The 24,300-nt window shown below is 46.5% G+C and overlaps 8 protein-coding genes across 8 annotated transcripts; 5 read left to right on the top strand and 3 right to left on the bottom strand.

Moving 5' to 3' along the window:
* On the bottom strand, positions 1-1,099 carry BT62DRAFT_998065 (NAD-binding protein; the record flags this gene model as incomplete). Its single annotated transcript, XM_043190700.1, has 8 exons — positions 1-90; positions 139-188; positions 239-259; positions 319-366; positions 424-489; positions 536-676; positions 732-777; positions 833-1,099. Coding segments are annotated over 8 exons (729 nt in total), but the record flags the coding sequence as incomplete, so codon positions are not given.
* A 3,174-nt stretch (positions 1,100-4,273) lies between these two features.
* BT62DRAFT_1013339 (uncharacterized protein) lies at positions 4,274-5,819 on the top strand (the record flags this gene model as incomplete). Its single annotated transcript, XM_043178045.1, has 7 exons — positions 4,274-4,304; positions 4,356-4,414; positions 5,259-5,378; positions 5,443-5,499; positions 5,566-5,646; positions 5,695-5,717; positions 5,795-5,819. 7 exons carry the CDS (start codon positions 4,274-4,276, stop codon positions 5,817-5,819), a joined length of 396 nt encoding a protein of 131 aa, XP_043033389.1.
* Positions 5,820-8,639: 2,820 nt separating this feature from the next.
* BT62DRAFT_1013337 (uncharacterized protein) lies at positions 8,640-9,711 on the top strand (the record flags this gene model as incomplete). Its single annotated transcript, XM_043178044.1, has 6 exons — positions 8,640-8,750; positions 8,804-8,936; positions 8,985-9,112; positions 9,453-9,533; positions 9,583-9,635; positions 9,687-9,711. 6 exons carry the CDS (start codon positions 8,640-8,642, stop codon positions 9,709-9,711), a joined length of 531 nt encoding a protein of 176 aa, XP_043033388.1.
* A 2,207-nt stretch (positions 9,712-11,918) lies between these two features.
* On the top strand, positions 11,919-12,665 carry BT62DRAFT_650930 (uncharacterized protein). Its single transcript, XM_043181771.1, has 3 exons — positions 11,919-12,017; positions 12,087-12,207; positions 12,259-12,665. Exons 2-3 carry the CDS (start codon positions 12,109-12,111, stop codon positions 12,511-12,513), a joined length of 354 nt encoding a protein of 117 aa, XP_043033387.1. The 5' UTR covers positions 11,919-12,017; positions 12,087-12,108; the 3' UTR covers positions 12,514-12,665.
* A 900-nt stretch (positions 12,666-13,565) lies between these two features.
* Positions 13,566-14,487, bottom strand: BT62DRAFT_998063 (uncharacterized protein; the record flags this gene model as incomplete). The annotated part of the gene is made up of 3 exons (XM_043190699.1): positions 13,566-13,655; positions 13,715-13,992; positions 14,223-14,487. The coding sequence occupies 3 exons, from the start codon at positions 14,485-14,487 to the stop codon at positions 13,566-13,568; spliced, it is 633 nt and encodes a 210-aa protein (XP_043033386.1).
* Positions 14,488-16,320: 1,833 nt separating this feature from the next.
* Positions 16,321-17,801, top strand: BT62DRAFT_912044 (heterotrimeric G-protein alpha subunit, GPA2-like protein; the record flags this gene model as incomplete). Its single annotated transcript, XM_043183847.1, has 9 exons — positions 16,321-16,407; positions 16,463-16,492; positions 16,546-16,593; positions 16,648-16,943; positions 16,995-17,262; positions 17,319-17,390; positions 17,444-17,515; positions 17,573-17,685; positions 17,735-17,801. The coding sequence occupies 9 exons, from the start codon at positions 16,321-16,323 to the stop codon at positions 17,799-17,801; spliced, it is 1,053 nt and encodes a 350-aa protein (XP_043033385.1).
* A 2,393-nt stretch (positions 17,802-20,194) lies between these two features.
* BT62DRAFT_998061 (uncharacterized protein) lies at positions 20,195-21,348 on the bottom strand. Its single transcript, XM_043190698.1, has 2 exons — positions 21,041-21,348; positions 20,195-20,980 (listed from the first exon to the last, which is right to left on the bottom strand). The coding sequence occupies exon 2, from the start codon at positions 20,976-20,978 to the stop codon at positions 20,328-20,330; it is 651 nt and encodes a 216-aa protein (XP_043033384.1). The 5' UTR covers positions 20,979-20,980; positions 21,041-21,348; the 3' UTR covers positions 20,195-20,327.
* A 1,430-nt stretch (positions 21,349-22,778) lies between these two features.
* BT62DRAFT_1013332 (uncharacterized protein) lies at positions 22,779-24,238 on the top strand (the record flags this gene model as incomplete). Its single annotated transcript, XM_043178043.1, has 3 exons — positions 22,779-22,850; positions 22,901-23,141; positions 23,961-24,238. The coding sequence occupies 3 exons, from the start codon at positions 22,779-22,781 to the stop codon at positions 24,236-24,238; spliced, it is 591 nt and encodes a 196-aa protein (XP_043033383.1).
* Between the last annotated feature and the right edge of the window lie 62 nt (positions 24,239-24,300).

Raw genomic sequence — 24,300 nt, 5'->3', positions numbered from 1 at the left:
ATAGCGTGACTCACTGGAAGCGAGGTAAGACACAAGTCCAGCTATATCCTCAGGTTGCCCTATGTAGTCCAATGCTGATCGGCCCACGTTCTTTCTTCGTTGTCAGCCAGGCGATCCACAACTGCGGTGGAAACATACCGTCTTAATCAACTCGTTCACATCTCCTTGTTGGAGTGCTGCATCTCTGCCTAGTACGATATGAGCCGCGACGGGCGAGTTGCAGATGTATAACACGTACACATTTCAGTATCGACCGCGCCTACACATTGGGATGAATAAGCGATCCGCCGCGCCGCAAATGTCGAGAGATACAATCACCTGGCGCGTACGCATTGACAGTGATCCCAAACTTTCCCAGATCGAGGGCTATTTTGGAGAGGAAACAATGAAGAACGAGTTGAATAACGGCCGTTAACCACGTACCGGCTCCCTGGGTAAGTCCCCGAACAGCCGACTTCGTCGCACCATACAGCGACATCATCGGTAAACCTGCCATGGTCCAACATGATGTTCCAGAGGAAGTTTCGACACAGACCTTGCTTTCCAGCCGAAGAGGAGCACCCAATGATCCGTCCTCCGCGCCCTTGTTTGACCATCTGCTTTGCGGCGTACTGATAACAGAGAAAGCATCCCCGTGTATTAACAGCAAAGCTTCGATCCCACTGGTCTACAGTATCTGCGTGAAAGAGTCTGCGTAACGGAGAGAAAGAGCGAAGGGTGGTCTTACGTACAATCAAGTATGTTCGCGTTACGACATATCGCTGCATTGGCCACCATCTATTAAGATAGTCATGAGGTCCGCCTAGTTTCAAAGGATACGAAACCAACGTACGACATCCAATCCGCCTAGAGTATTCACAGCGACTTCTACCATGCTTTTGACGTCGATTTCACTCGATACGTCGCCCGGAAAGACGGCTGATCGGCGTCCCTTCCTGATGATCTCTTCCTCCACGCCCTTCAGCTTTACAATCTTCTCTGGTAGTGGGAGGTCGTTCACGACGACATCGAACCCGTCGTCTGCTAATCGAAGAGCGACTGCTTTCCCAATACCTTGGGCAGCTCCGGTAACGATTGCGACGCCTTTTGTCGATGACATGACAGACAGAAATGAGAGATAAGGACCGAGGTTAAAGGAAGATCGTTCGATGCTCACCTAATTATAAGGTGTCGGAGTTTGAGGAATTCCGGAATATCGCTTTCTTAGCTCAGCGGATAAACGCCCTCGAACAATCAGAAGTTACTTTCCAGATGAGGCCTGGGTCAACTTCTTTTCGGAATCCCATACTGTTAAACAATACTGAACTAAGAAAATCAGGGCCAGTAAATTCTAAATTGTTGACATAGCTGACCAGAATGATTTTGCTTCATGCCTTCGACCCTTTCGATCTATGGCCACTGTCACTCACTATCTCTCTACAACTATCTTAATTCTCGTACCTGCTTTATATGCTTCGGTCGTTTTTCATCAGGACACCACCACAAAATGTAGCGTTCGGGAGCAGAATCAGCTGGTTGACCGCCCGGAAGCCGCCCGACAATACGATTAACGTTGCCTAAGGTGCCCTCCGGGTCGGACAGTGGCATTGGAACTATCTAGAAGGATCATCTGTCGCAGACATTCAGTAAAACTCCAGAACCGCAGACAGAAGGAATGAGTAACAGGACAGACAAAATTTAGTTGCTGTTGCCAGCGAACGGGCGTCTTTTTCTTCTTCACCGATGATCTTGCGATGTCCATCAAATTTCAACAGAGTGTCAGGCCATGTTCAAACTCCGGTCGTGACAGATGCTTGACAGGAAAGCAAGCGCTTATATGAAAGCGCTGAGGCAAGAAATGAGGGTGGCGGGGGGGCCAAGAAATGTCGGTAGAGTACTTGAAAAACAGCAGGACTGTCCGAATATGTAGCTCAGCAAGGATAAGATGCTGAAGGTCAAAGACAGAGGACTGTACATGTGCAGAAAAGGGTCAAACTGGTAAAGAATGCAAAGAAACCTTTCAATATTGTAACCGTGGACATGCGATCCCCGTATTGCGCGAGAATAGCGAGAGAATAGAAGTTAGCCGGACTATATACGATTGGTCATGCATGAGAAACGATAATCCATGTGAAAAGGATATGTATGGTGAGTCAGGAAAGGTTTCGGTGTTGGAAGTGAGTAAGACCTCGGATATAGATGATCTAATCTTATCTCCGACTTGACACCCTACCATCCCCAATTTTGTTCGCCCGACGCCGACTTGCGCACTATCATTCTCCCGTCCATCGCTGCCTGCGCAGGTACGACGCGGCCACGTGGTGAAAAATGCACCATCGTGGAAGTTAAGAAAAGGGAAAGCATATGGACTGAAGATATGCCACTTCAGGGCAACGAAGTATTCGAGAAAGCTGACACGGGTTGAAGAGCAAAGAATTGACACAGGAAATTCAGGAAAAGTCTGATACCCTCTCGTCGCCGTTAAAATCTATAGATAATGCAATTCCACCGCATTTTCATTATGAGTACGGTCTTTAGAGTCCCATGCCACATGAACGTATCTCCCTATCTGTAGCTGGCTAAGAAGAAACGTCTTCACCGAAGAATCCATCGGTGGCGGGTAAGGCATCATTATTCATTAATCATGAACAATCTGCTAAGCATATTTATTATTTCTGCTCATTGAAGGACCATAATGGTAGCGCGCCAGTGTCCTATGAATTAAATACAGTGCCCACCACACAGAAGGCCTTGTCAACGTGTGATATTCATGATATAGATATTGATAAAAATCTCTCCGTTCTGGAGTCATATTACACCTTGTTGTGCTCCATGATTAAAGCTCCCGTGCTGTCCTTTACTTGCTATCGGTGACATTTATCAGAATAGAAAGAGGGGCTGATACATCTGGTCGGTTCCTTCCCTTCTACAATTCAGTATGGTTTCCCAAATCTAACGTTCCAGATTTCTTCCATGGTCAAAGCCTTCCAAACGGAGCAGAGCTCACGTTCGGGAGCCGAAGCGTCATTTACGTCTGGTAACCTTTGGTACCTGTTCTCACACAAATAAAGCTCATTTCTCAGGCATGGAGGTTGACCCTCTTCCCCGGACATGACTTACCTGAAAATACGGTCCTATGAGGCGTCTATAAGCGAGCAGGTGAATCATCATATATAAAATGTTGAGCCGGCGGCAACCAAAACATGATCCTGGAGATGATTCTTGAGCTACAGAGGGGATCGTAGTGCTATAACACTCCAGGATACCCACCGTTGCCGATATCTCATGCGGTACTCGCTACACCGAATGAACATCATATGCTGACCTACCCTGAGGGCATATATCTCGATCCCCTCCCACTCTGAAACGACCCAGGGCTGTGATAGCGCGCTATTTCATTTCCCATTTACTTTGCAACGGCCCTCAATAACACAAAGACATCGTCTCTATCGTGGTCTTTCTCTGTATATTCATTACCCTGTGACTGGCCTTATACCAGAGTCAATGGTCCCCGTTTATTATCAAAATTCGTTGGGGGCAAAAGTATCGCCTTTGTCCTATTCTCACCCTTAGTCCATTAGGACCTGTCGATCTGCCAGTCGTCGCCAAGATGGTGTACCCATGCCAATGTTGATGGCCCCTGGGCCAACTCGGGAAGTGACTGAAGATGACCTGTACGGATACATTCTGTGTAATCTTGGCTCGAGAATATGGTGCATTACCTCACTATTCAGCTGATATTTAGTGTTTGTGAAGACACCACTTTCTTGCAGGTCGGTTTCTTCGATTCATGACTGCTTCATGCATCATGAGCTGTGTTTCCAGTCTTCTATCTCCAAAGGGGAAGTGTCCGCACTTCGCCTTCAACCCCATTGGGTCCCCGGTTTCTACGGACCCTATGGATTACTCCCCATCATAACCCTCAACCATGGGTGTTTTCCCGCTACCCCGGAAATGAACTTCTGGTGTCGTGACATTGCGAGGGATCGCAAAGAAATTTATGGCATCCCTCGATGCTCGCTCTTCTCAACATACCTGTCGGCTTCAAGCTGTCCTTACTCTCAGTGTCTTATGTACCCCAATCTAGGCTTTCGTGTACCTCCAGCGTAGACATGATTAGGTGCCTTCGATAAGATCCATATGCCAGTATCTCGTTGCTTCATGTGCTGTTCTACGACTAAACTGTCGTTCCTATCATCATGGACAAGCCTCCCCACTTCTGTTCAGGTCCCCGTCGTATCCTAGTAAAAGGTGCGAACATAAATACTTAATTCGTCAAGAAGCTTTACTAAGAATGTTGGCGCTGCCGTTTTCAAGCAGCGGAAGTACGTGGTACGTTCATTTGTGGATGCTCTCCCTGGATCAATTCTCTGTAGTACGTCAGGTTAAATGGATTTACGATGATTGCGGTCTTACCAGCGTACCGGATGGTGGAGTGAGCCAGTTCGACTCATAGGCCAATGTGGCCCTCATATCGTATAATAAGAAGGCTTTTGGCTGTACATGCATGAATTATCAAGTATGAGACCATAACATCAAATCCCCTCACTTAAACTATACGTGTCATGATCCTATACAACACGGATCTTACTGAATCCTCCATTAAAGATATCATTCCACAATGGAGACGCGTCAGAGCACTTTGATCGATATACTTTAGGAGCTTCATGGGGACGACCCGAATCCATTCAAGTTGCGCAACTTCCACCTGCCTTTCTGGACAGCGCCGTTCATTCTGTCCAGCCCTGAATCACAGGTCACTTTGCACACTTTCATGATCCTGACCAACGTCGGACATATAGCGGATGAATTCTCGTAATCAAAGTTTTTTAACTTCGCGCGTCCATTGGCATTTGCTACTCGTATGATGCGGAACTAAAGGTATCTGAGAGCGCGGCTCTAGCAAATAAATCCCATTCTGGGAGGTTGGCACCCGTGAGAGGTATGAGACGCTTATATCTGGAATTATTATAGCTCTCCAGGCTCACAGCCGAAGCGGACATCCTCATAAATCGTGGTTTGGGATTGTACGAGCGCAAAACAAGGGACCCGAGATGGCCGAAATAGCCTTACACCTTCCCAGAACGTGTCTCTTCAAGTCTCTAAAATGCATATGAATTTTCAGCTATCATAGAATAAGCCACTCATTGAGAAATGGCTCGTAAATAAGTTTTGAGGCGATCCCACCCTCAATTTGCTTCTGGATCCTGAAAAGCCACACTCAGGCTCGCCTTCGGAACCGCTGATCTATTTATACAACAACCCCATCATTAATATAGGCCGCCTGTAATGATCGCAAGAAGGATGATCTATACCTCGTGCCTGTCAACAATGAGTATACACCCTCTGCAAGGAATTTCGGTATTCCTCAGATCAATTGGGGTCCACTACGTTTACAAGTCACCCGATCCCTAAGTATTGGCAAAAATAGTGCCCAGGTACTTAAATCAGCGCGTCGCGTAGATTCAAATATATATTAACATTGCCCCGCCAACGATCTTGTCTATGAACGTGATTACAGTGCGATCCCTTCATACTTTTCCCAGAACATCGAGATTTATGATGTTTTATGTCTTCATCATCTAGGCTGGTTCGCGCATTTTCTTCTATGACTCGACGGGACGAATTGTGAGAGGCGTTGTCGAGAATACAAGTCGTATGGCGGATGTGAGGATTGTATTTTGAGAAGAATATATTTCAGCTGACATGCTACAGGGTACTCAGATAGTGCTCGTCAAGTGCGACAACGGGCCGACCATAGTGTTACCGTAAGAAGCTCATCCGTCTTTCGCTCGCTGACATCTCATGACCATAGATCCGCAAGCGTTTTTCGTGGTTAGCGGCAGAAAATTGCCATGAAGAAACCTGCTGGAGTCATCTCGTGTAGAGCCATGGCAACAGAAAGCTCGTATTACCAGACTGAAATGTGTGCTTGACTTGTATCGCGGTGCTCAAGTTTGAGATACCGCGAGGAACCTGTTTATATAGTGAAAATATTCGCCATTGATTCGTTATGACTGGGCCCAAGTGAAAGAATTACATGACTCAGTACCTAGACCCCATATATTTCATCTGAGTAATATTGGCAGCGGAAAGATGCCCGTCAGAAGGAAGCAGCATGCGGTCTCTGTACAGTAGCTAATACAATTATTCGCGGGCATTCACTTATTCAGCAAACAACGCGGTGAAGTCTGACGAAAAGGTCTGGACGTACGGGTCTCTGTAAGCCTTTGGCGCTCCAGAACTCATTTTGATTACCACAACGATGAAGTGTACTGTCGGAATATAAAGATGAGCACGGCTTTCATATGAGGATCTTTTATAGACCATGAGGAGGCCTCAACGGCAGTCTCCGACAGGTCCGTTATAAGGATTAATGCCTATGTTCACAGGTGTTCGAGTGCATATTGAGGAAAGATGACTCAAAGGAGTTGATAGAATCCAATCCAGACCCAAATTAATCGTCTACCGGTAAAGAAGTGGTTAATGTCGGTAAATACAACGCTGTGCCCCATACCTAATATGAGGGGGCCAAATTTTGCGTGATAGTGGCATCACAACACCGGTGGCTAGAATCGCCAATTTGCTTTCCTAGTTCCTTCCGCTTCGTTCCTATTTTTCCTCACGAGACCGAAACAGATAGCAATACAAATATCAGCATTGTCACAATGAACGACTATCTAGTCGCGTTCTTACTGCTTCCAGGTACAGCTAGTCGACGAGCTTTAATCGCGGCTACGCCGTTACAGGGACACAAAGTTTGCACGGAATAGGAACCGAAAGAGCCGTTTAACATCTTTGTTGTGTCAGAAAATGACATATCTAAAAATGGTTTAAATCAGTCGGAGAAGAGGTACAGATGCGTGCCCAATATGGTGACGATTCTCACTCAGCCTCGCTTGTGCTAGAAAGAGAACATTAGCAGCGACACAATAAAACGGGTGATACTGGCGCACTGTTGGCGAGATGGTCCCCAGCTTCTTAGTCCTCGCTAAGTCTGACTGTCCATCAGTAAACAACGATGTAGGAATGCCAGCGCGCTGCTTGCCGAATCATATCGAAGCACCTAATACACACTCAGCTCGAAGTTACCTGATCGTACAGTCAGTTGACACATCTTATTGAGCCTCATCGATGTAATACATCGTAGTCAACAGTGTCGTTTCTGGCATCATTCAGCTCAGTTCCGAAAGATCCAGCTGTCTGCAGAGTGATCAGATTATAACCATTCGCAACGAAACCCCCTGCCACCGAAGCCGGCGGTGGGTGAGCAGAGAACACTCAGAATCCAGCGCGTCATAGAGAATAACCTAATCATTGTCCAGGACTATGCACTGAGCTGACAGCTTGTCCGTTGGATCTAGGTCGATAAAAACGATTTGACTGCAACCAAAGCGCATATATACTGGAAAAACGGTGTTCAATGACGAGGCCACCAGAGTACGAACCTGATAACACACTATTGTTGTCCAAAGCTACAATAAACCCAGAGACTGCACAGTCACCTGTGGGTTCATCCTCATCTCGAGTCATTCACCTGCACTGGGCCATCAAATCGTCTTTACCAAGGAAGAACAACATCGTACATACCCAGGTTGTAGTATAATCGTCAAGGAAAGAATACAATACTTTGAGGGGAAGCCACCGGTAGAATTAAGCACTGGAATCGTCAACGAGAGACAGGAAGGAAAGGGAACAAGCGGTCGCAGTTTATGCAGCCCTCAAACAGGACCAAACTAGATCACGTGACTGACGCGTCGCATCCCCGATTCCTAAGATCTTCGATCAACTATGTCAGCGAGATAATTTATATTCCCATAGAATAGAAAATCTCTGTAGAGGTCGCGATAGTCTCTCCGTTCTCCTGCTGGTGGAAGAACATATCAGTGAGGTCAGAGAAACGATGCTCTATTGCGTGCGAAGTACCTTGTTCATTGTCATTGGACACCACAGAATGTGATCTTCTGAAAAACAAAAAGCTTGTAAACAGTAATCAATAATGACTTTCGGTTTAAATTTCCGAATTCGACCTTGTTCCCATTGATGATGAAGATTTATTTAATGAGCAGTAAGAAATGGGGGGGCAGCGAACGGAACTCTTTGCTATAAATAATATCCCCCCATATGCAAGGCTTAGCCCAAACTGGACCCTGACAGGTCGAGGGCTTGGCTCGCACGTGGATTTTTGCTTGGACTGGGGTTCGAGCCTAAGCCGGACAAGTCTATTTACGTTTATGTCCATATTTTGAGAGCGCGAGACCCCGGCCTGTCGCATATTATATCTCCTCGTTCCAATTATCACATGCGCCTGATGCCCCGGAGAGAGATACCTCTGCAGCCGTTTTAGATGCCATGGAGACAGAGCCTATTATGTTAAAGACTCCGAATCCTCTTTCTGTAATTCGTCACCATCTGAAGATGTTAATCCAGCAACCCAGCTGTATTAAAGTTTGTTCCGTCCCGTACTGATCTACGTTCCTATTACCCAATATCCATACACCGGCACCCTTCCTGACTTTCCTGATCCCCGTTATATATGATATCGAACAGAGGCACGTGGCAGTACAGTTATAACAAAGCGTGATCGGACATGTATTCAGTGAGCGCATGTACCATTTTATCTGCGCAGTGGGCGAGATTTAATTCTTTGGTTGGTGACTATGTCTGGCGCAACGGATATCCGCATCAGAGACCGAGCGGCTGATATACTGACTCTTACCGAGTTCAATACATTCATATATCTGTGCCAAGTAACAACAACGTTGACGACAGTACTCAATCCGGTCGCTTCAGCATACGTGTACATGTCTTATACTGCATGCAGCGTTTATTATGCGTATCGCCATCCGCGTCGCCTGGGATACAACCCCCTTATCTTAGAGACGAACCAGCGGTCCTTCGGGTAAAAGTCTCTCAGTGCGTTTTAGCTTCCTGGGAGGCTAAGCACTTCGTGAACGGTACCGACAACCCATGACGACATAGGTTCATTCTGAATTGATTTTCAGCGGTCTGCGTGAGGGTTACGACGGCGGGCTCTATAGATAATTCATTTAGCCCTCATTTCCCTGTCGCATACCTTAGGTACAAGAATGCTGCCTCCCGCAACCGGCTGCCCCCTCTTTGCAAAATACCAGTATTAATCCATTACGGGAAAGATCGTGCCCAAAAAAAATGCCTGTCTCCCAGGAATATATACACAATCAATCTATCCCTGACCCTGATATATTCGGAAGGACCATAGGATTATCCTTAATACAATGATACGCTCCGTTTAACCACGTTCAAAATCTAACCGTGGAAAAAAAGAAACGGGTTGTTGCAGGTACTTAAACCAGCGCGTCGTGTACATTGAGGCAACAGTTAACATTACCCCCACCAACTATATCTTCTATGAATGTGTTTCCAGTGTGTTCTCGTATCTTGACTCTTTTATGACGCAATCGAGATTTACCGTGTCGTTCTCCACCCTCTAGGCGGGTTCGCGTGTCTTCTTCTACGCTTCGAACGGAAAGCTCGTGAGAGGCGTTGTGGAGTCCACGAACCGTATGGCAGACGTGAGAGTTATTCTTTCGAAGAGCACATATTTCGGCTGATGCGCTATAGGGTACGCAAATGGTTCTCGTCAAGCGCGACGATGGAGGAAGTATTACTTTACCGTAAGTAATCCACTTTCATAGAGATGACTACCTAACTTTCCATGGACATAGAGCTGCTTCTGTGTTCAGCGGTTAGATGCAGAACGCGATAAGAAGAGTGACTAGCACGGGCGCCATTGCATGGAGACCTAGGGCTGTTTATTACCATAACCTAGAATGCTTATTAATTCCATATGAAACGAATTAAGAAGGAAAATCCATGAATATTCTGAAGAGGTATTCAACGAAAGTAAAGTAAGTACTTCCGCTTCTTCGGGAACAAGATTGAAACCCGCTCCTTCAGTTTCCACAACCGATTACAACCAATGGCGATGATGTTGCATAAGGGAGTGAATTACGAAGCAACAAGGAACCCCTGATAGCAAACGAGAAGGGTGTTCCATTCTACATACAGATTTATATACTACCTTTAAGAGAAGCTACTAGAATGTTCGAGCAAAGACAAGAAATTCAGCTGAGTAAAGCACAACCCAATACTTACCATCCAGACGGTGAGACTGGAGAGTCCAGACGATAGCTGGCTCCATTCATAATTAGTTGATATCATCATGGTACGCAGCATGGCATGTCAGTGGGACCCAAAAAAGGGGTTTCCGAAAGCTAAATCCTCGGCGCCGTGGACTTGGACGGTCAGTCCTCAGCACTCGCAAGAACAGGAAAGTATTTTCGAGAAAGAGGCTTCTCAAGCGAGTCATGGCACAGTATATACCTATGGTGTCTCCATTTATTTGCCCTACCGGTAGTAAAATGGTTAACATAAATAGATAATCATACAGACGAAGTCATGACTATCCCTGGACTGAGAATGAATACGACACTCAGGACAGGTAGACAGTCCATACAAATATAAGAGTCCTTGGCATATTCGCTCATTGAAGGGAGAGAGATCGGGTGCTCAGAGCCGTCAGATGTATACTGAACCGCTTTGTAATTACACGGGTTCGGAGCATATTTATTCAAAACGGTGATTAGCCCGCAGCAATATGGTTACAAGGGCAGAAAGTGTACATTCAATGCGGAACAATCTGATTTCCTCTCAAGAAAAGAAAGTGACGCAATTCGAATCCGTCAGAGAAAAGGCCACCATCAGGATATACTCCCACTTGGCGGAGTCATTTTTCAGGAAACGATGTGCTGCGGTAAGGACATCAATGAAAGGGGTAATTCCAACGAGGGAAAAGATCAAAAATCTCGGTGGAATACACTCGTATCGGGCGTACATTCTCCGAAGTAGCAAATATAGATGACATATCATCATAGGAGGGGCGGAGAATTCCATACTTACCTCGAGCCATAAAGAGAACATCAGCTTCTCTCCCGAATATGACCCAAAGTGGAGCCAGGAAAAAGCAAATTATGGATAGAACTGGGACGCTCAAATACCCACACAATGCGCAGTATATGAAAATATTGAGGAACAAAACTCAGGTTGTTGAATGATTGTCTCCTATGCACTCACAACGGCCTAGGAAAGAAGAGCTGGAACGAGAGGAATGTGGCGACAAATTACAATGATTCGGAGGCGCTCACTACTTGACCATAACGTTCCTAGTGAACATCGCATACGTGCTGGATTATTAACGTGTCATCAATATCACTTTTGAGAGTCATCGAATACGGATGGAACTGCAATCTTCGAAGTAAGGAGTCCGGAAATCGACGGGACCTAGCTGGTGAAACTCGGAATTTCAAATAGACCAGGCAACGAGACGCGGAGCCGAAGCAAGTCGCAATAGTATCCTCAGTCTATCTGAGCGTTACCATGGATCACCGTTCCTCGCACATATTGTTCGTTGATATCCTCTGAGCTCAAGCGTGATACGTTTATTTGGTCAAACAGATTTCCAACTTGTCCTCATCATCGGTGAGGTGCGTTTTTATCGCCTAGAGGGTCTCGAATGACTAACGCGCCACGGTCAACCAGCGCCTCACGCCTGTGACTAGCGCTCTTCTCACAAGATGGACGCAAGATATAATGCAGGCGTCATGGGGAGGAATTCCACCTCGGCCCTGTGGAAGTGTACACATGCGGTGTCTTAACTTAGGGAATCCTGTCCGCTTGATCTTTTGTCGTACTGAATTTTTTCATGTACAGTGTGGTGGCGAAAATGCCTTTCGATCCATTTCGTGTTGAATATGCAGTCGTTCAAAGACATGCAACCGCGCCAAAGCCAGAGACGGAACCTCTCATCTCGGAGACCCTCGCAAGCTTGGACAGTATTTCCTACGATTATTGACTATATATGCTGACGAAGTGTGGTAGTTCGATGTTCGATTGTCCATCCGAACGGAAGTGAGGAGAATCGCTGCTTGTTTGCAGGAACCACACCTCGAGAGTTGACGGAAGTGATGTGGATGGTATCGCCGTATTTCGCTTGGTTGGTCAGTCTTTCGCGAAGCCAACTCATTTTCTCCAACTGAATCAGTACGTGGCAAGGCGTTTTCTGATAGTTCACCTCGCGAGACTGCTGGCATGAGCTCGAAGGACATGGAAAACCCATCAAACGCAATTCTGATGCACAAGGATCTCATCTCATACGTTGATGATGAGGCGTTCGGTGTTGACATCGACGTATGTCTCTCACCCCCTTGGTATTCCATTTTCTCACGTGTTCATGCACAGGACAACTACCACATCGTGATATTCCGGGAGATGGGATCAGCGCGAGGACTTCTTCCTACTCGTATGCCACGAAGACAACACGATGCAAGCTTCGAGCTATTCCTTCGAGGACATTTTAATAGCTCCCTTCGAGCAAATATTCTCCATGGTGACACCAGGGAGGAATACTCTTCGGCAGCCATTCTGAAAATGATGGGAGAACTTGAGGTGGAGCAAGAGGATGAGGATGAATTGGCACCGATGGGCGATCCATGATGGCAGACGATGCTCTGGAAACAGATATGGGAGGATGTTTTGCGGCGGAGAATTGCAGAAGCAGATGATAGCTATGATAGTGAAGAGTATGACGAAGACGGCTAGTAGTCCTTATTGAAGTCTCTTTGCTTTCGGGAGTACACTCGAAAAAGGGTGGATTTCTATGAAACGGGAAGACTACTGAATTAATGTGAAAGTTAACCATTCTCCTCGTGATTCCCTATGAGAGTTACGCGAAGAATTTAATTGTCCGTTGATGGTGATGAACACTGATGGTATCTTCAAGGACCTGTTGACGAGTGTGCAGGAAAAAGTAATTCTAATGGCTCCCAACAGTATGAAAAGGTCAAAAGGCCATAGTTCGAAGAGAAAACTAAAGTCGCGCTCGCGGCCATTTCCTTTGCATATTTGAAGGGCAAGTGAACCAGCGAAATGTGGTGGGAAGAACATTCATTCGTTTCTCCGTTGATGCCCTTCTGTTGTCAGAAGTCTTTGCTATTCGGACGGGAGACAGCAGAGCCCCGTAAAGGTGAAAGTTGTGAACATTGGAAATTGGACGAGGACGGGACGCGTCGATCACGTGGAATGTTTGATTGTTCTTATTTACCGCATCAGCCTTGCTTTTTTTCCCCTTCTTCCTTCTTCCTGCCTGGCTTCGACGTTCCTCAATTCTATACGCTCCGCTCGAACCCACGGTTGGCCTCGACTCGTTCTCTCGACCGTCGTTCACTGGGCATGGATTATCCATGTTATATGCATGTTACCGTTCTTGAGAAGGACGTGGCCGGAACCAACGGTTAAATGACCTGGAAGGTATCGGCGGTGCTGGTTCGTCAGCGATAGCCTGGGATGATGCCCTTCTTAGGACAATGATGTGAGTGCAGGCGATCTTATATTCGACAGACAGACGTTGATTGAGCCTTGTTTCACCAGCCTAACATGTGTATAGGCAACTGTTAATTCTAATCGGGTTGCTGTGTGGATGATGACGTGCGTTGTAGCCATGGCACGGGGATACGGATTGACTTACTTATGATTAGGTAGCTGAGAGCTCAGGCGTCGTTCGTCTTCTTCGTCTTACGTCGGTACGTCAATGGTGCTGGATGCAGGTCGAGGCTTCGATCATAGATCATTGTGGATTGCTATTACGGTATTGGAGGTGTGCTCACTCATTTTCCTTCGAGCCCCAGATGGGACTGACTCTACGTTTGGGTAGTTCCGAGCGCGTTGCCGTGTCATTCATATCTCTTAAGCCCCAAGAACCGATTTGTTCATTGATGTACGGAGCTCTATAGGTCGAGCCTTCGTCACCAGGCTTCGCCTTGCTTCGTGTTATGCTTTCAATGTGGGTTTCTTTCTTAACAAAGGCCTCTGATGAATTGCACATTCCCCTTGCATTTGACGGCCCCGTTGGGCTGGATGCGCGAAGCTGCTGCGTCCGGAATCGTTTTTCCTCCTGAGATTCATTCTGTTCTCGGCCTTTTCAACGACGCTAACGACGTTATTCTTAGATCCCTGCTTGTTACTGATGGCTTCTTTTTAAGATGTGGGACGCTTCATTTCCCTTTCCTATGATGACACATCTATATTTGCTACTTCAGAGGGCTAATGCTCGATGAGACCATTTTTCCACCAAGATCTCTGATTTCCTTTCCCCTCTCCTTGTCTTTATGTAATCTTGTACTGATGATTGCGATGTGGGACCTCACCTTCAGACGAAACAAGTGATGGCTTTCGGTTAGGCGGATTCAGTGTCGGTCGGCCCAGGTTAATAATCTTCAGTAGAACCGTTCCCTGCTCTGTGTCCCAGCGCTGTGGTGTATGATGTTGACGTTTCTTTAGACGTTGTTCTGCCTTCGCTTCTTTGGCAAGGTTATAAGGCTGCCTTTTTGTCATGTCTATTACTGATTGGAGTTTATCACCAGGTTCGTCTGCCTGTGGGATGCCCATCACCGGAAAACTGAAATGTTCCATTGGGGAATCGGTTTGGATGTTGTATTTCTCAAGCGCTTCATCCTGGCTGCACCTTTTCGGTCCGGCCAAGCGTAATCATTATGATAGGTATCTATGTTATCTTTGACAAAACATTGATAATGAGACAAGGTCTTCATCCACCGTCAGGGTCCGATAACAAGTGACTTTCCTCCGTCCTTTAATCGACAATCCTGAAACGTTTGCATCGTCAATACGAGAAAAAGGAATGAATGAAAGGTGCAGCATGATTTCTTTGTTGATCATGCTTAGCCTTCCCCTGTCCGGCCTCGTCAGTACCTTTAAGAGTAGTGTCCCGCTCCGGACCAGGGACCAATGCGACTAGTGTCGATGATCCTCAAGTTCACGCGATTGTTTCTAACACAGGCTTAGTCAGTGAGGATCTTGAAGGATGGCACGATTTTGGACGATATTCTTCTAAGGCGCTTTTTCACCGTCGTTACTATCTTGGATGGCGAAGCTGTTCTATTCGCTCATTTTTTTGGAAGACATTGGTGACTGCTTTTGCGATTATACTTGCCGGTCAATCGTTTACGATTTAATCTGATGATTCGATGCATATTTATTTCTAAAGTCCCTTTTTTCAAGGAGGTTCCCAACAGCAGTCTTTGTCTTGGAACCACTTTGGCGTCTTAAGAATATTCGGTGTGGGGCCACCCTCCATGAGGTGCGAGAGATTAGGTTTGGCATGTATGCCGATCAGCTTCGTCAGCTTACTCACGTGACCTCCCGGTACCGATGATATTATCTAATGTATGTACTTGTATGGATGAGACGTAATGCGCAACGCTAGGGCGGCTTCGTCTCTGGGTTTCATCATCCGTAACGCCGGGGGCACCGGTCTCATCCATACAAGTACTGACCAACTACTTTCTGATGCTACCTGAGGCATCTGCTGATAATTACAATTTACGTCGTATCATACTCGTGTGCAGTTAATGAATAATTTCGTATTGATTTTCTCTCCCGTGCTTATCCACTCAGGTCTACCAGAACACTGTTAGAAGTGTCGGACACAAAATTGGGCATTCCTCGAATAGAAACTCGATGTTTACGTACATGGCGTTCAAGTTGATGTGTGCCTTCTCTATTAATAATATGTTCTTGTGTCTTGCGCAGCCTGGCTGTGAGATTTTAAGCTACGAGCATGGTAAATATCTGATAGACTCTGCGCTGGTCTTGGCGCGGCTTAGCTCTAAGCGCAGCTTTTTTTGAAGGGTTGTTCAACGTCATATTCATACAAACTACTGCTGGCAATATGATCCGAGAAGCGCAGGGACTAGATCTGCAATTGATTACTACCTATCTATCGAAACTTTAGGTTGCAGAGCGCGTGACCATGTCGACACGGGTCGATTGAGATTATCATTGCTTGGACGCGTAAAATTCTCAATGCATGGGGGTGTAAGGTTCACCGAATATGCGTTTGAATTCCCCCTTAGACCAGGTAAGCCTACCTCGTGGGGAGTATGACGAAATTCGAGTTACGAATGCGACTTACGGAGGTTTAAGTTTAGGTGGTGGTCCTAAAATAGACTACCCGTGACTGAATTATTGGGCCAGCATTTGCACGGAAATACTATATATGGACTACATTCGCGCAAAATACCAATCACGTAGTTTGATCGGAAATTTTCCCAAAGCAATTGAACAATGTCTTGGAATTGAATTGCCACCACGATTCTCCTGTTTTCTTTCTGCTTCTTTCCTCCCTTGCTTTATATCCTGTATATCTTTCGCTGTCTACATTGCTTGAGGTTCATTGGAATCGCCACTCGGGCGTGTTCGTGGTAGCGTTACCTGCAAGTGTACAGAATGGGTGCATGTTTCTCTTCTCGGCGCTTCGAGGTCACGGATGCAGATAGAGCTTTGCATAGGAAAGCTGAGAAGGAGCTCAAGCAGGTATGTTTGCCATCCAGCTGAGCATATGTGTTATACTGACAAAGAACACTGTCAGGCAAAGGCAAAAATGGCGATGCAAGTCAAGGTAAGTGTCCCCTAATTCTGTCCGTATTTCTGCGGCTTGACTATTGCTCGTAGGTTTTGCTTTTGGGTTCTGGAGATTCTGGGAAATCAACCGTGCTGAAGGTGCATTTTTCGCTCTGTCGTATTCCACAGTATTTTATTCATCATCCGCGATAGCAAATGCGTCTTATCCATAAAATACCGTTTTCGCCTCAGGAAATTGAGTCGTACCGCCAGCTCACGTTCGACAACCTTACCTCCGGCTTGAAGTGCACCCTCGATGCGATGGAGTACATGGATCTCAAGGTTTCCGAGGACAACATTGGATATGTGGATCTCATTGACAGTGCGCGGTATTTGAAGGACGGAGAGCCGTTCCCAATCGAATACCACGAGCCTCTCAAGGCTCTGTGGGCTGATGCTGGCGTTCACAAGGCATGGCAGAGAGGGAACGAAGCTGCCTTGCCCGAAAAGTATGTCAGCCTTTCTACATCTCTTCCCCTCGTCGTTCTTAAAAAGGCTAGCTTGGAGTATTTCTTCTCGGATCTGGATCGCCTGTTCGATCCACATTATCAGCCGACGGAGCAAGACATTATACAATGCCGCGTTCGGACAATCGGAATCAAGGAAACCGTCTTTTCTCTTCGGGAACACGAGCTCACTATGGTCGACGTCGGCGGACAGAAATCCGAACGGCGGAAATGGATACATTGTTTTCAGGATGTGACGAGCATCTTGTTCCTTGTCAGCCTGAGTGGGTACGATCAGTGTTTGGTTGAGGATAAGGATGCCGTAAGTCATTATAGCATTGTGTCATCTATCACCGCTCAAACACATTGTGATGATAGAACCAAATGCAAGATGCCATGACGATATGGGACTCGATATGCCACTCGCAGTGGTTCAAGTACACTTCGATTGTACGTTCCTACCACCTCCCTCCGGTGACGCCGAGGTTTACCTCCTTCGTTAGATCCTGTTCTTGAACAAGAATGACCTCTTCGAAAAGAAGGTACCTCATTCTGATATCAAAAACTTCTTCCCAGTACGTGATGTGATATGATACTCTCCCGCGCCATTCCTCATCGGCGTCCTATCCTAGGATTTCGATGGCGATGCTGGTGATGTCCGTGCAGGTCGCGATTATTTCAAGCGTCGCTTTTCGAAACTGGCTACTAAGGCTGGCAGGTATAAGGAGAGGGAGATTTATATACAGTGGGTTTGGCGCTTCTTTGATTGGGAGGTACTGATGTGTATCTCGCAGCATAACGACGGCGACTGATACCGCTATGCTTCGTGTCGTAATGGCCGCCGTGGAAGGTACGTTGTAGTCTATTCTTGTTTTTATATACTGACATCCCCCCACCCCTTTTAGAGTGAGTGCATTTTCCCCTTTCCATCCCCCCTTTCATTCCTACCCCTCTTTGTCTGTCTAGCATCGTCCTTCGGACCAACCTTGCGAGCGCGACGTTGCTCTGAAAATCTAGCTTCGTTCGTCTTTTTTTGCCTGTGCACAATCTGACTTTTTTGTCTTTTCTCTCGCTCTCCTCGATCCTCAGTTCTATCATCTCTAGTAACGTAAGTCGCCTTCGTGTCTCTCAGTGGCCTATCTGATCTTTCGACAGATCCGCGCTGCTTTGTTTTGATATATCCATTCGCTGTCTGTACTATCATATGTTTTGTCCATCTATCATCAATTCTATCATTATTCGACATTTTCAATCCTGATGGAGTGGCAGGCGCTGTGCCTATGAATAAAGGAACGTTCCCTTCCTGCTACAGCAATGACGAATGTTTCTCTCATGTACAGCCCCATCTCCTTGCTCCTGTTGTTTTTTTTTTTGTCGCCACGACCATCTGTAACTTTGGTGCAACTGAAAAGATAGAACTGCGTCGGGCGAAAGTGTCATTCGTCTTGAATATCACTTCTCGTTCAAACTATGACGAGTTCCCTAGCTCCACAGCGGCCCTTTGTTTTTCGGCCTCTGCTGTTGACATTCTGCTGCTCTCTCAATCTCCCCCGAACGAAAAGTGACCAGAAGATCCCTATGTGAGTTTCGTGTTGTTTCCTGATAATACTTCCCATGAGACCCCCTCCCCCCACCCTCCGATTTGAGAAAGCCGCGGTTTTAAGCAACGTGCCGTGGCCGGTAGTCGCATCAGAGAGTGGGGGTTTAACGGTCACGTCGGACTTTTTTGAATTATTCAAGAGAAGGCATCAACAAGATTGAAAGATCTCTGATGCCTGGCCATCAGACATAATCCCCTCACGCCGAAAACGAGGTTCAGCAACGTGAAGGTGATTCCCCGCTGTGAGCAGTCCGATGGCTCGCTGAGCGTTACGATAGAGATTCGTGAAAGCGCGTCCAGATTCTGCGAGATCTGGGTCGGACCATCAAAGCCAGCGAGATAGGATGGTGTTAGAGATCTTGTCATTGTGACTCCCAAGTCGTAGGGTCACCTGGACGGACGATGCGGCACACTAAGCCCACTCCCCTACCCCCGGGACGCTTCAACGCTTCTCTCCCATTTCGATGCGATATCGTTCATATCTGCTACTTCAGATTCTTTTTCCCTTGACCCGTCTAGGTGTAATCTTGTAGCAATGCTTGCGATACAGAACCCCACTTTGATCGAAACACGATGGCTTAATAAGACTCGTGTTCGAAGGGTAAGCGCCGATCGGCTGAAGGAAGTAATAATCTTCAATGGAAGCATACCTTGCTCGTTCGCTGGTATCCTCTACTACTCGTTCAGGGCCTCACGGTGATGAATCAAACGATGTGATAGCAATGAACCCGCCAAAGTAGGAAAACAAATGGTGAATTGGCAAGGAGTGACGTAGAGATTTCCAGTTCCGTTCGTCTGGAACCCCCACGCGACGTGTTGTGGTCTTCATTTAGACGCTTATCTGACCTCGAAGAGGCACGTCTCCGGAAAGGTGATGCGTCTGCTCTACGTTATCATCTCTTACGGATACGATAACATCGCCAGGCACGCATGTTCAGAACTGGAAAAATGAAGTCATCTGTTCCAAGATCAGTTTGGATGTCCTTTTGTTTGTAACTCCATCTTTGCGGTCGGGCCATCTATTTCGATTATACGTGTAAATTATACAATAGCGATCTATGGTTTCTTTCGTGAAGGATCCCCGATGGAGCCCGGTCTTGGCAGTACTCTATCATGAGTCCTGACGGGTCTGAACTCAACGTTGACATTTGGTGTCAGTGTGCGCCCGTAGTCTGCGATTCATATTGGTTGATTTCCACACCGTTGCAAGTGCCGATTCAACCAAATAACAACAGACATTCCTGCGTTGGCGTTGAAATTGGTGTATATGGCCGGCGTAAAAGCTCTGCTTGAAAGAAGATAAGAATCTGCCACTTCCGCGGCGTCAACAGAATCATATTCGTCCAGATCCTAATTCCTGATTTACTGAGAGACTGATTTCCAGTGTTTAATATGCGCCATAATGAATGAGCAAGGGACGGGATTGAGAAAGTTTCCATATCATACACGTACGGGTTTTTTCTTTGAATATGGATCCTAACCTTTTTGGTACAGAAAGAACACGTCCGAGGGCGTGAATTGAAATACGTTTCGGGGAGCTGAAGTGATGCATCTGTTATATATGCTACTCTTACAAGGCTATCGTTACAAGCTTCACTCCACGGACTAGACCGCCGATTTATCAGAACCGGAAGAATGTACTAGGAGATATGCCCATACGAAGATCTGGTACTATTCAAATTGCGCTTCATAATGCGCCCCTGAACAAAGGTGTGAATGAAACATAAATCACATATTGTGTTTGTATACAAGTACATAGGTTCTCTAACTTGACGACGCATCTAACCTCAGCGATAGACGACGAACACGTTTACCCCACCGGCGGGGATGTGAATTACGGTCTGGAAGATCTGTCCAGGACGGTCTCGGGCTGGGGTTGATGAACAGACCGGGTAGGAGGAGGAAGAGGTGAAGGATGAACAGGTCAAGCAAGAGGAAGTGCTCAGTGCGCTGTTCCTCGTGATACTGGAACCGGTATAAGTAGACCTCGAGTCAGAATTAGCGCGATTACGGTCGGTGCTCCGACTAGCGTTGGACGGAGGGGATTGGCTAGTGTAAGGAACGAAAGCAGACTCGGAGGCCTGGTTTCGCCCATGGTTGTAGGGAAAGAGGGCGGTGCTGGGGTCGCTTCCCGTGTTAGATGCGGAACGATTTATTCCCGCGACAGCGGGGTTGTAAGGGACTAAAGCACTGCTGGGCTCTTGGCGAGGTGGATGGTATGGGGAAGAACCGCCATTCGGGAGAGAATGACGCCGGGAGTAAGCAGATGTCGGGTTCGAGTGGTGGCTATGAACGGGGGGGTACACGGGGGCAGGAGGGTATGTCGGGCTCTTGGCGTTGTGGTATGGTTGGGCCAACGCAGGAACAACGCGGTACTCGTTCACGGTCGGGGCGCGGTTATGAGATGGCAAGGAGTGTTCGTAGTAGTTCTGATACATAACTATGTCGCGGAAGGGAGAATCGTCGATCGACAGTTTCTCAATGAAGCTATTCAACTGACCTTGGAAAGGAGCTGAATTCCTGTGGTTCGGAAGGGAGAGAGGGCATGCATATATAGGATTTCAACGGGTCGCATTTGCCGCGGTTGCCTGACAGCATGAGAGACGAGATGCATGGACATCAAGAACGAGGCATTTGATTAGCGCTGTTGGAGGAGAAAGATTCCCATGTCCCTATGGTATTCTTGTACTTTCACGGATCCTTGATATGCTGAACCGGCCCTTATATCATAGGCTGTGTTTGGTAGATCTCGGACCTATACAGAATACATGTTAGCCAAGAATTTCTCAGATGCTCGGACTGGTGATAATAAGCGATTGAGGAAGGAAGAAAAAAGGAGCGTCCAAAGTAACTACGGGATCACGTGAATATTACGGCAAGACGTCATGGGAAATTTCAAAATCGAACTAAGTCGGGAAACTTTTGCGGAACCAGTTGAACAGATGGGACGAACAAAACAAGAACGAAATCGAGTCGGGCCACAACCACGGATTTTAAAAGAAGATATATATAGCTGTGATCGTTAGACTCATAGTGAAACTCTGGCCGATATCTTGATTTTATTGGGGATTCGGTCAACGATCTTGAACAAAGAAACGTACTTGCTGATGGTAACTTTGTTAGATCAATCTGGGCAAGGTAACTACTCATTCTGATCACAAGAAAGAAAAATACAAGTCCTGTAGGTATTACAAATCAATCATCGGTGGTATTATCGGATCGCTTCCAGAACTTGTATTTCCTCCGCGAATCCTTCCTCCCATAATAGTTCAAATACTGCACCTTGAACGAATGAATATTGTTCTTTCGATCGTAGATTTTCACAGAATATGTGGCAAAGACTGATCATACCTGCAGGCTAAGTCTTTCCGGTGGTAGCGACGCGAAACGCAAGGCTAAAATGCGCCTATGGATCTGACTTGCGGTCGATCCCACTATTCTAAATCCAAAGGAACAAGACACCGCATTTATTTAAATATTCCGGAGATATGGCCAGAAAGCCATGAAATTTTGTAATATTCTGTCCTACGAAGATAATTAGCTGTCGGACAGATCATTTTCAGGATGAAGTGAGTGTCTCACGATCACATTGTTTTCTTCTACTCTTGTTCTCACTTTGTCAGCGCAGACATGTAGTGACTTCAGACCGCGGTAAAGAGCCAAGACGTCTGACATGGGATGGTCCAAGCACCATGATCCGCTATTGCGGGGCTCAATTCCAACTGTCGTCAAGGGGAATTCAAAGTGATAACGGTTGGAAGGAGGGATGCGATATGGATATCGTCAGATGTCGAGCCTGCACACACGCCAAGTGACAGTTCGCGAAGCCTTGTATAGGAAAAGAGATACGACAGTAATGCCAAACTGGGCTTGGAATATGAGCCTGAGAGAGACACCAAGCATATTTCGTGCTCCTGAAATCTGTCCCAAAATTCATCGGGTATGGTTAATAAACGTGCTTAGGCTCTCCAGGTGACGCAAATGAGGTATGAGTTTGGGGATTTCGTGTGCATATAACTGGCCATACAAGCTGCCGCTTATCTTCAGCGCCTTTACAGTGCTGTACTTTCCTGGAGGCAAAGAGCTAAACAACAATGAAATCGATTATCCTTCCACCATATCGAGACCCCAAGACACCAGATGAACACAGCTATCCTCTCTATGTCTGAATTATAGCCAAGGAAAGTAATGAGCTCGTTGCTTCTTTGACCATAATACGATATTGCGGAGATGCTTGGATGTACGTCGAAGGCATCGACGTGTTCGATTATCTGCCTGCGCGCTGGCCAGGTTCTTTCACGCATGTTAAGGTGAGTTGTTACTTCAAAAGCAATCCTGTTCAATATTTCGTTGGGTATAGAGGGTAGCACTGCAGATGAGCGATAAAGATCACAAGGGAAGTTTGCCACAGAGCGAAAGGCGCCCAGAGACCGAACGAGTCAAAGAGACTGGCTTTCTTCAAGCTTGCAGTTCCGAGAGTTCGGTAATAAACGTCATCGTATCATCGAAAATGACCACCGCAGAGCTCGTAACAGTAACGCTGCACCTACAATTTTGTGCTGTTGCGACAGTTTATTTGCATAACATGAATAGCAAGTACGGTAGCTAAGTAGTAAGCAATGACACAGCAATGTAATAGCACGATATTAGGAAAACAGTGTAAAGCGGGGGATGACCTGAGAGTAAAACATGTATGGGTGATGTGAAGTAGAGAGGGTAGGATACCTGGCCAGGCATATAATTCGGATGTCATTCTCTGTTTTGAATATTTACTTATTTACTCCATCCTGAATGACTTTAGCTTCATCAGAGATGTGATCGTGACTTCTGTAAACAAACATCCGTCGGAATAATCCTTCCCCCCCCGAGGAGCCATTTCTCGGAAAGGTAACCTTCAATACAAATAGAGCGGCCGTGCCAGAGGACTAAATAGGTGGATGAATTAGGATACCTGGAGAAAGAGCAACCAAGTAAACATATCACTTGTGTCTTCCATTCTAGTTCATTTTGCCCTCTGTGGGGTCGTTAGGAGAGTTAGTAGCGCTACTGATTTATGTATGTGTGAATAATAGGAATAACGCACCTCATGGGCATAGGTGTTGTCAATTGGCACGTATCTTTCTGCGTATGATTATTTTGAGGCACGGCAAGGGCATCGTTTAAACGAAGAGAGCCGAATAAATTGTTCCCGATTTCTATTGGCGCGTCACGAATACTACCTACCTACCTAACATCTCCCATTTTAAGACTACCGAGATGAAGGATGGGGGCGATAATTCACGGTATAATTCAGATGTTCCGCTTGTTTGCGTAACGCAAGGCTAAGTGTCGATTTCGCATTGATAGTTCATTGTATCAGAGGAAAATATACAAAAAGAAAATATACAAAAAGAACTAAAATGTCTCTCTTGTCATGCTAGGTGCTACTACTACGCCTGGAATTCTTTGCACGAAGAAACATCCCTCCCCCAAAATATCTGCAGTTGCCTTCCGGCGGGTCATACGGGTCACGTCCTATGTACTCGATGTACTCCGTCCTGCCGATCTCAACAATATCCGATACGGCGCTCAAATGGAATTCAATAATGCCTTTTTCCTCTGTCCTGGGACTCCCATCTTCTTTGTTCTTGCCAACGAAAGCTTTGTACGCGACAAACACCTCCCTCGTCCATTCACCATCCTCGGAAGTTTCATCTAGGATAACCGGAGCAAGCTCCACATCGAACACTTCGCTGAGTCGGCTGTAGATGACAGCATCGA

This window comes from Guyanagaster necrorhizus (assembly GCF_019112545.1).
Source record: "Guyanagaster necrorhizus MCA 3950 unplaced genomic scaffold BT62scaffold_59, whole genome shotgun sequence".
NCBI classification, from domain to species: domain Eukaryota; kingdom Fungi; phylum Basidiomycota; class Agaricomycetes; order Agaricales; family Physalacriaceae; genus Guyanagaster; species Guyanagaster necrorhizus.
The sequence above is the reverse complement of the archived record's forward strand: the minus strand, read 5'-3'. Positions and strand labels throughout refer to the sequence as shown.

Excerpts from the sequence above, each read along its gene's own strand:
- BT62DRAFT_650930 (XM_043181771.1), top strand. The coding sequence starts at position 12,109 with ATGAGCTCGAAGGACATGGAAAACCCATCAAACGCAATTCTGATGCAC. Across the intron at positions 12,208-12,258 it reads CGTTCGGTGTTGACATCGAC|GACAACTACCACATCGTGAT; the intron begins GTATGTCTCTCA and ends GTTCATGCACAG.
- BT62DRAFT_998061 (XM_043190698.1), bottom strand. The coding sequence starts at position 20,978 with ATGTATCAGAACTACTACGAACACTCCTTGCCATCTCATAACCGCGCC.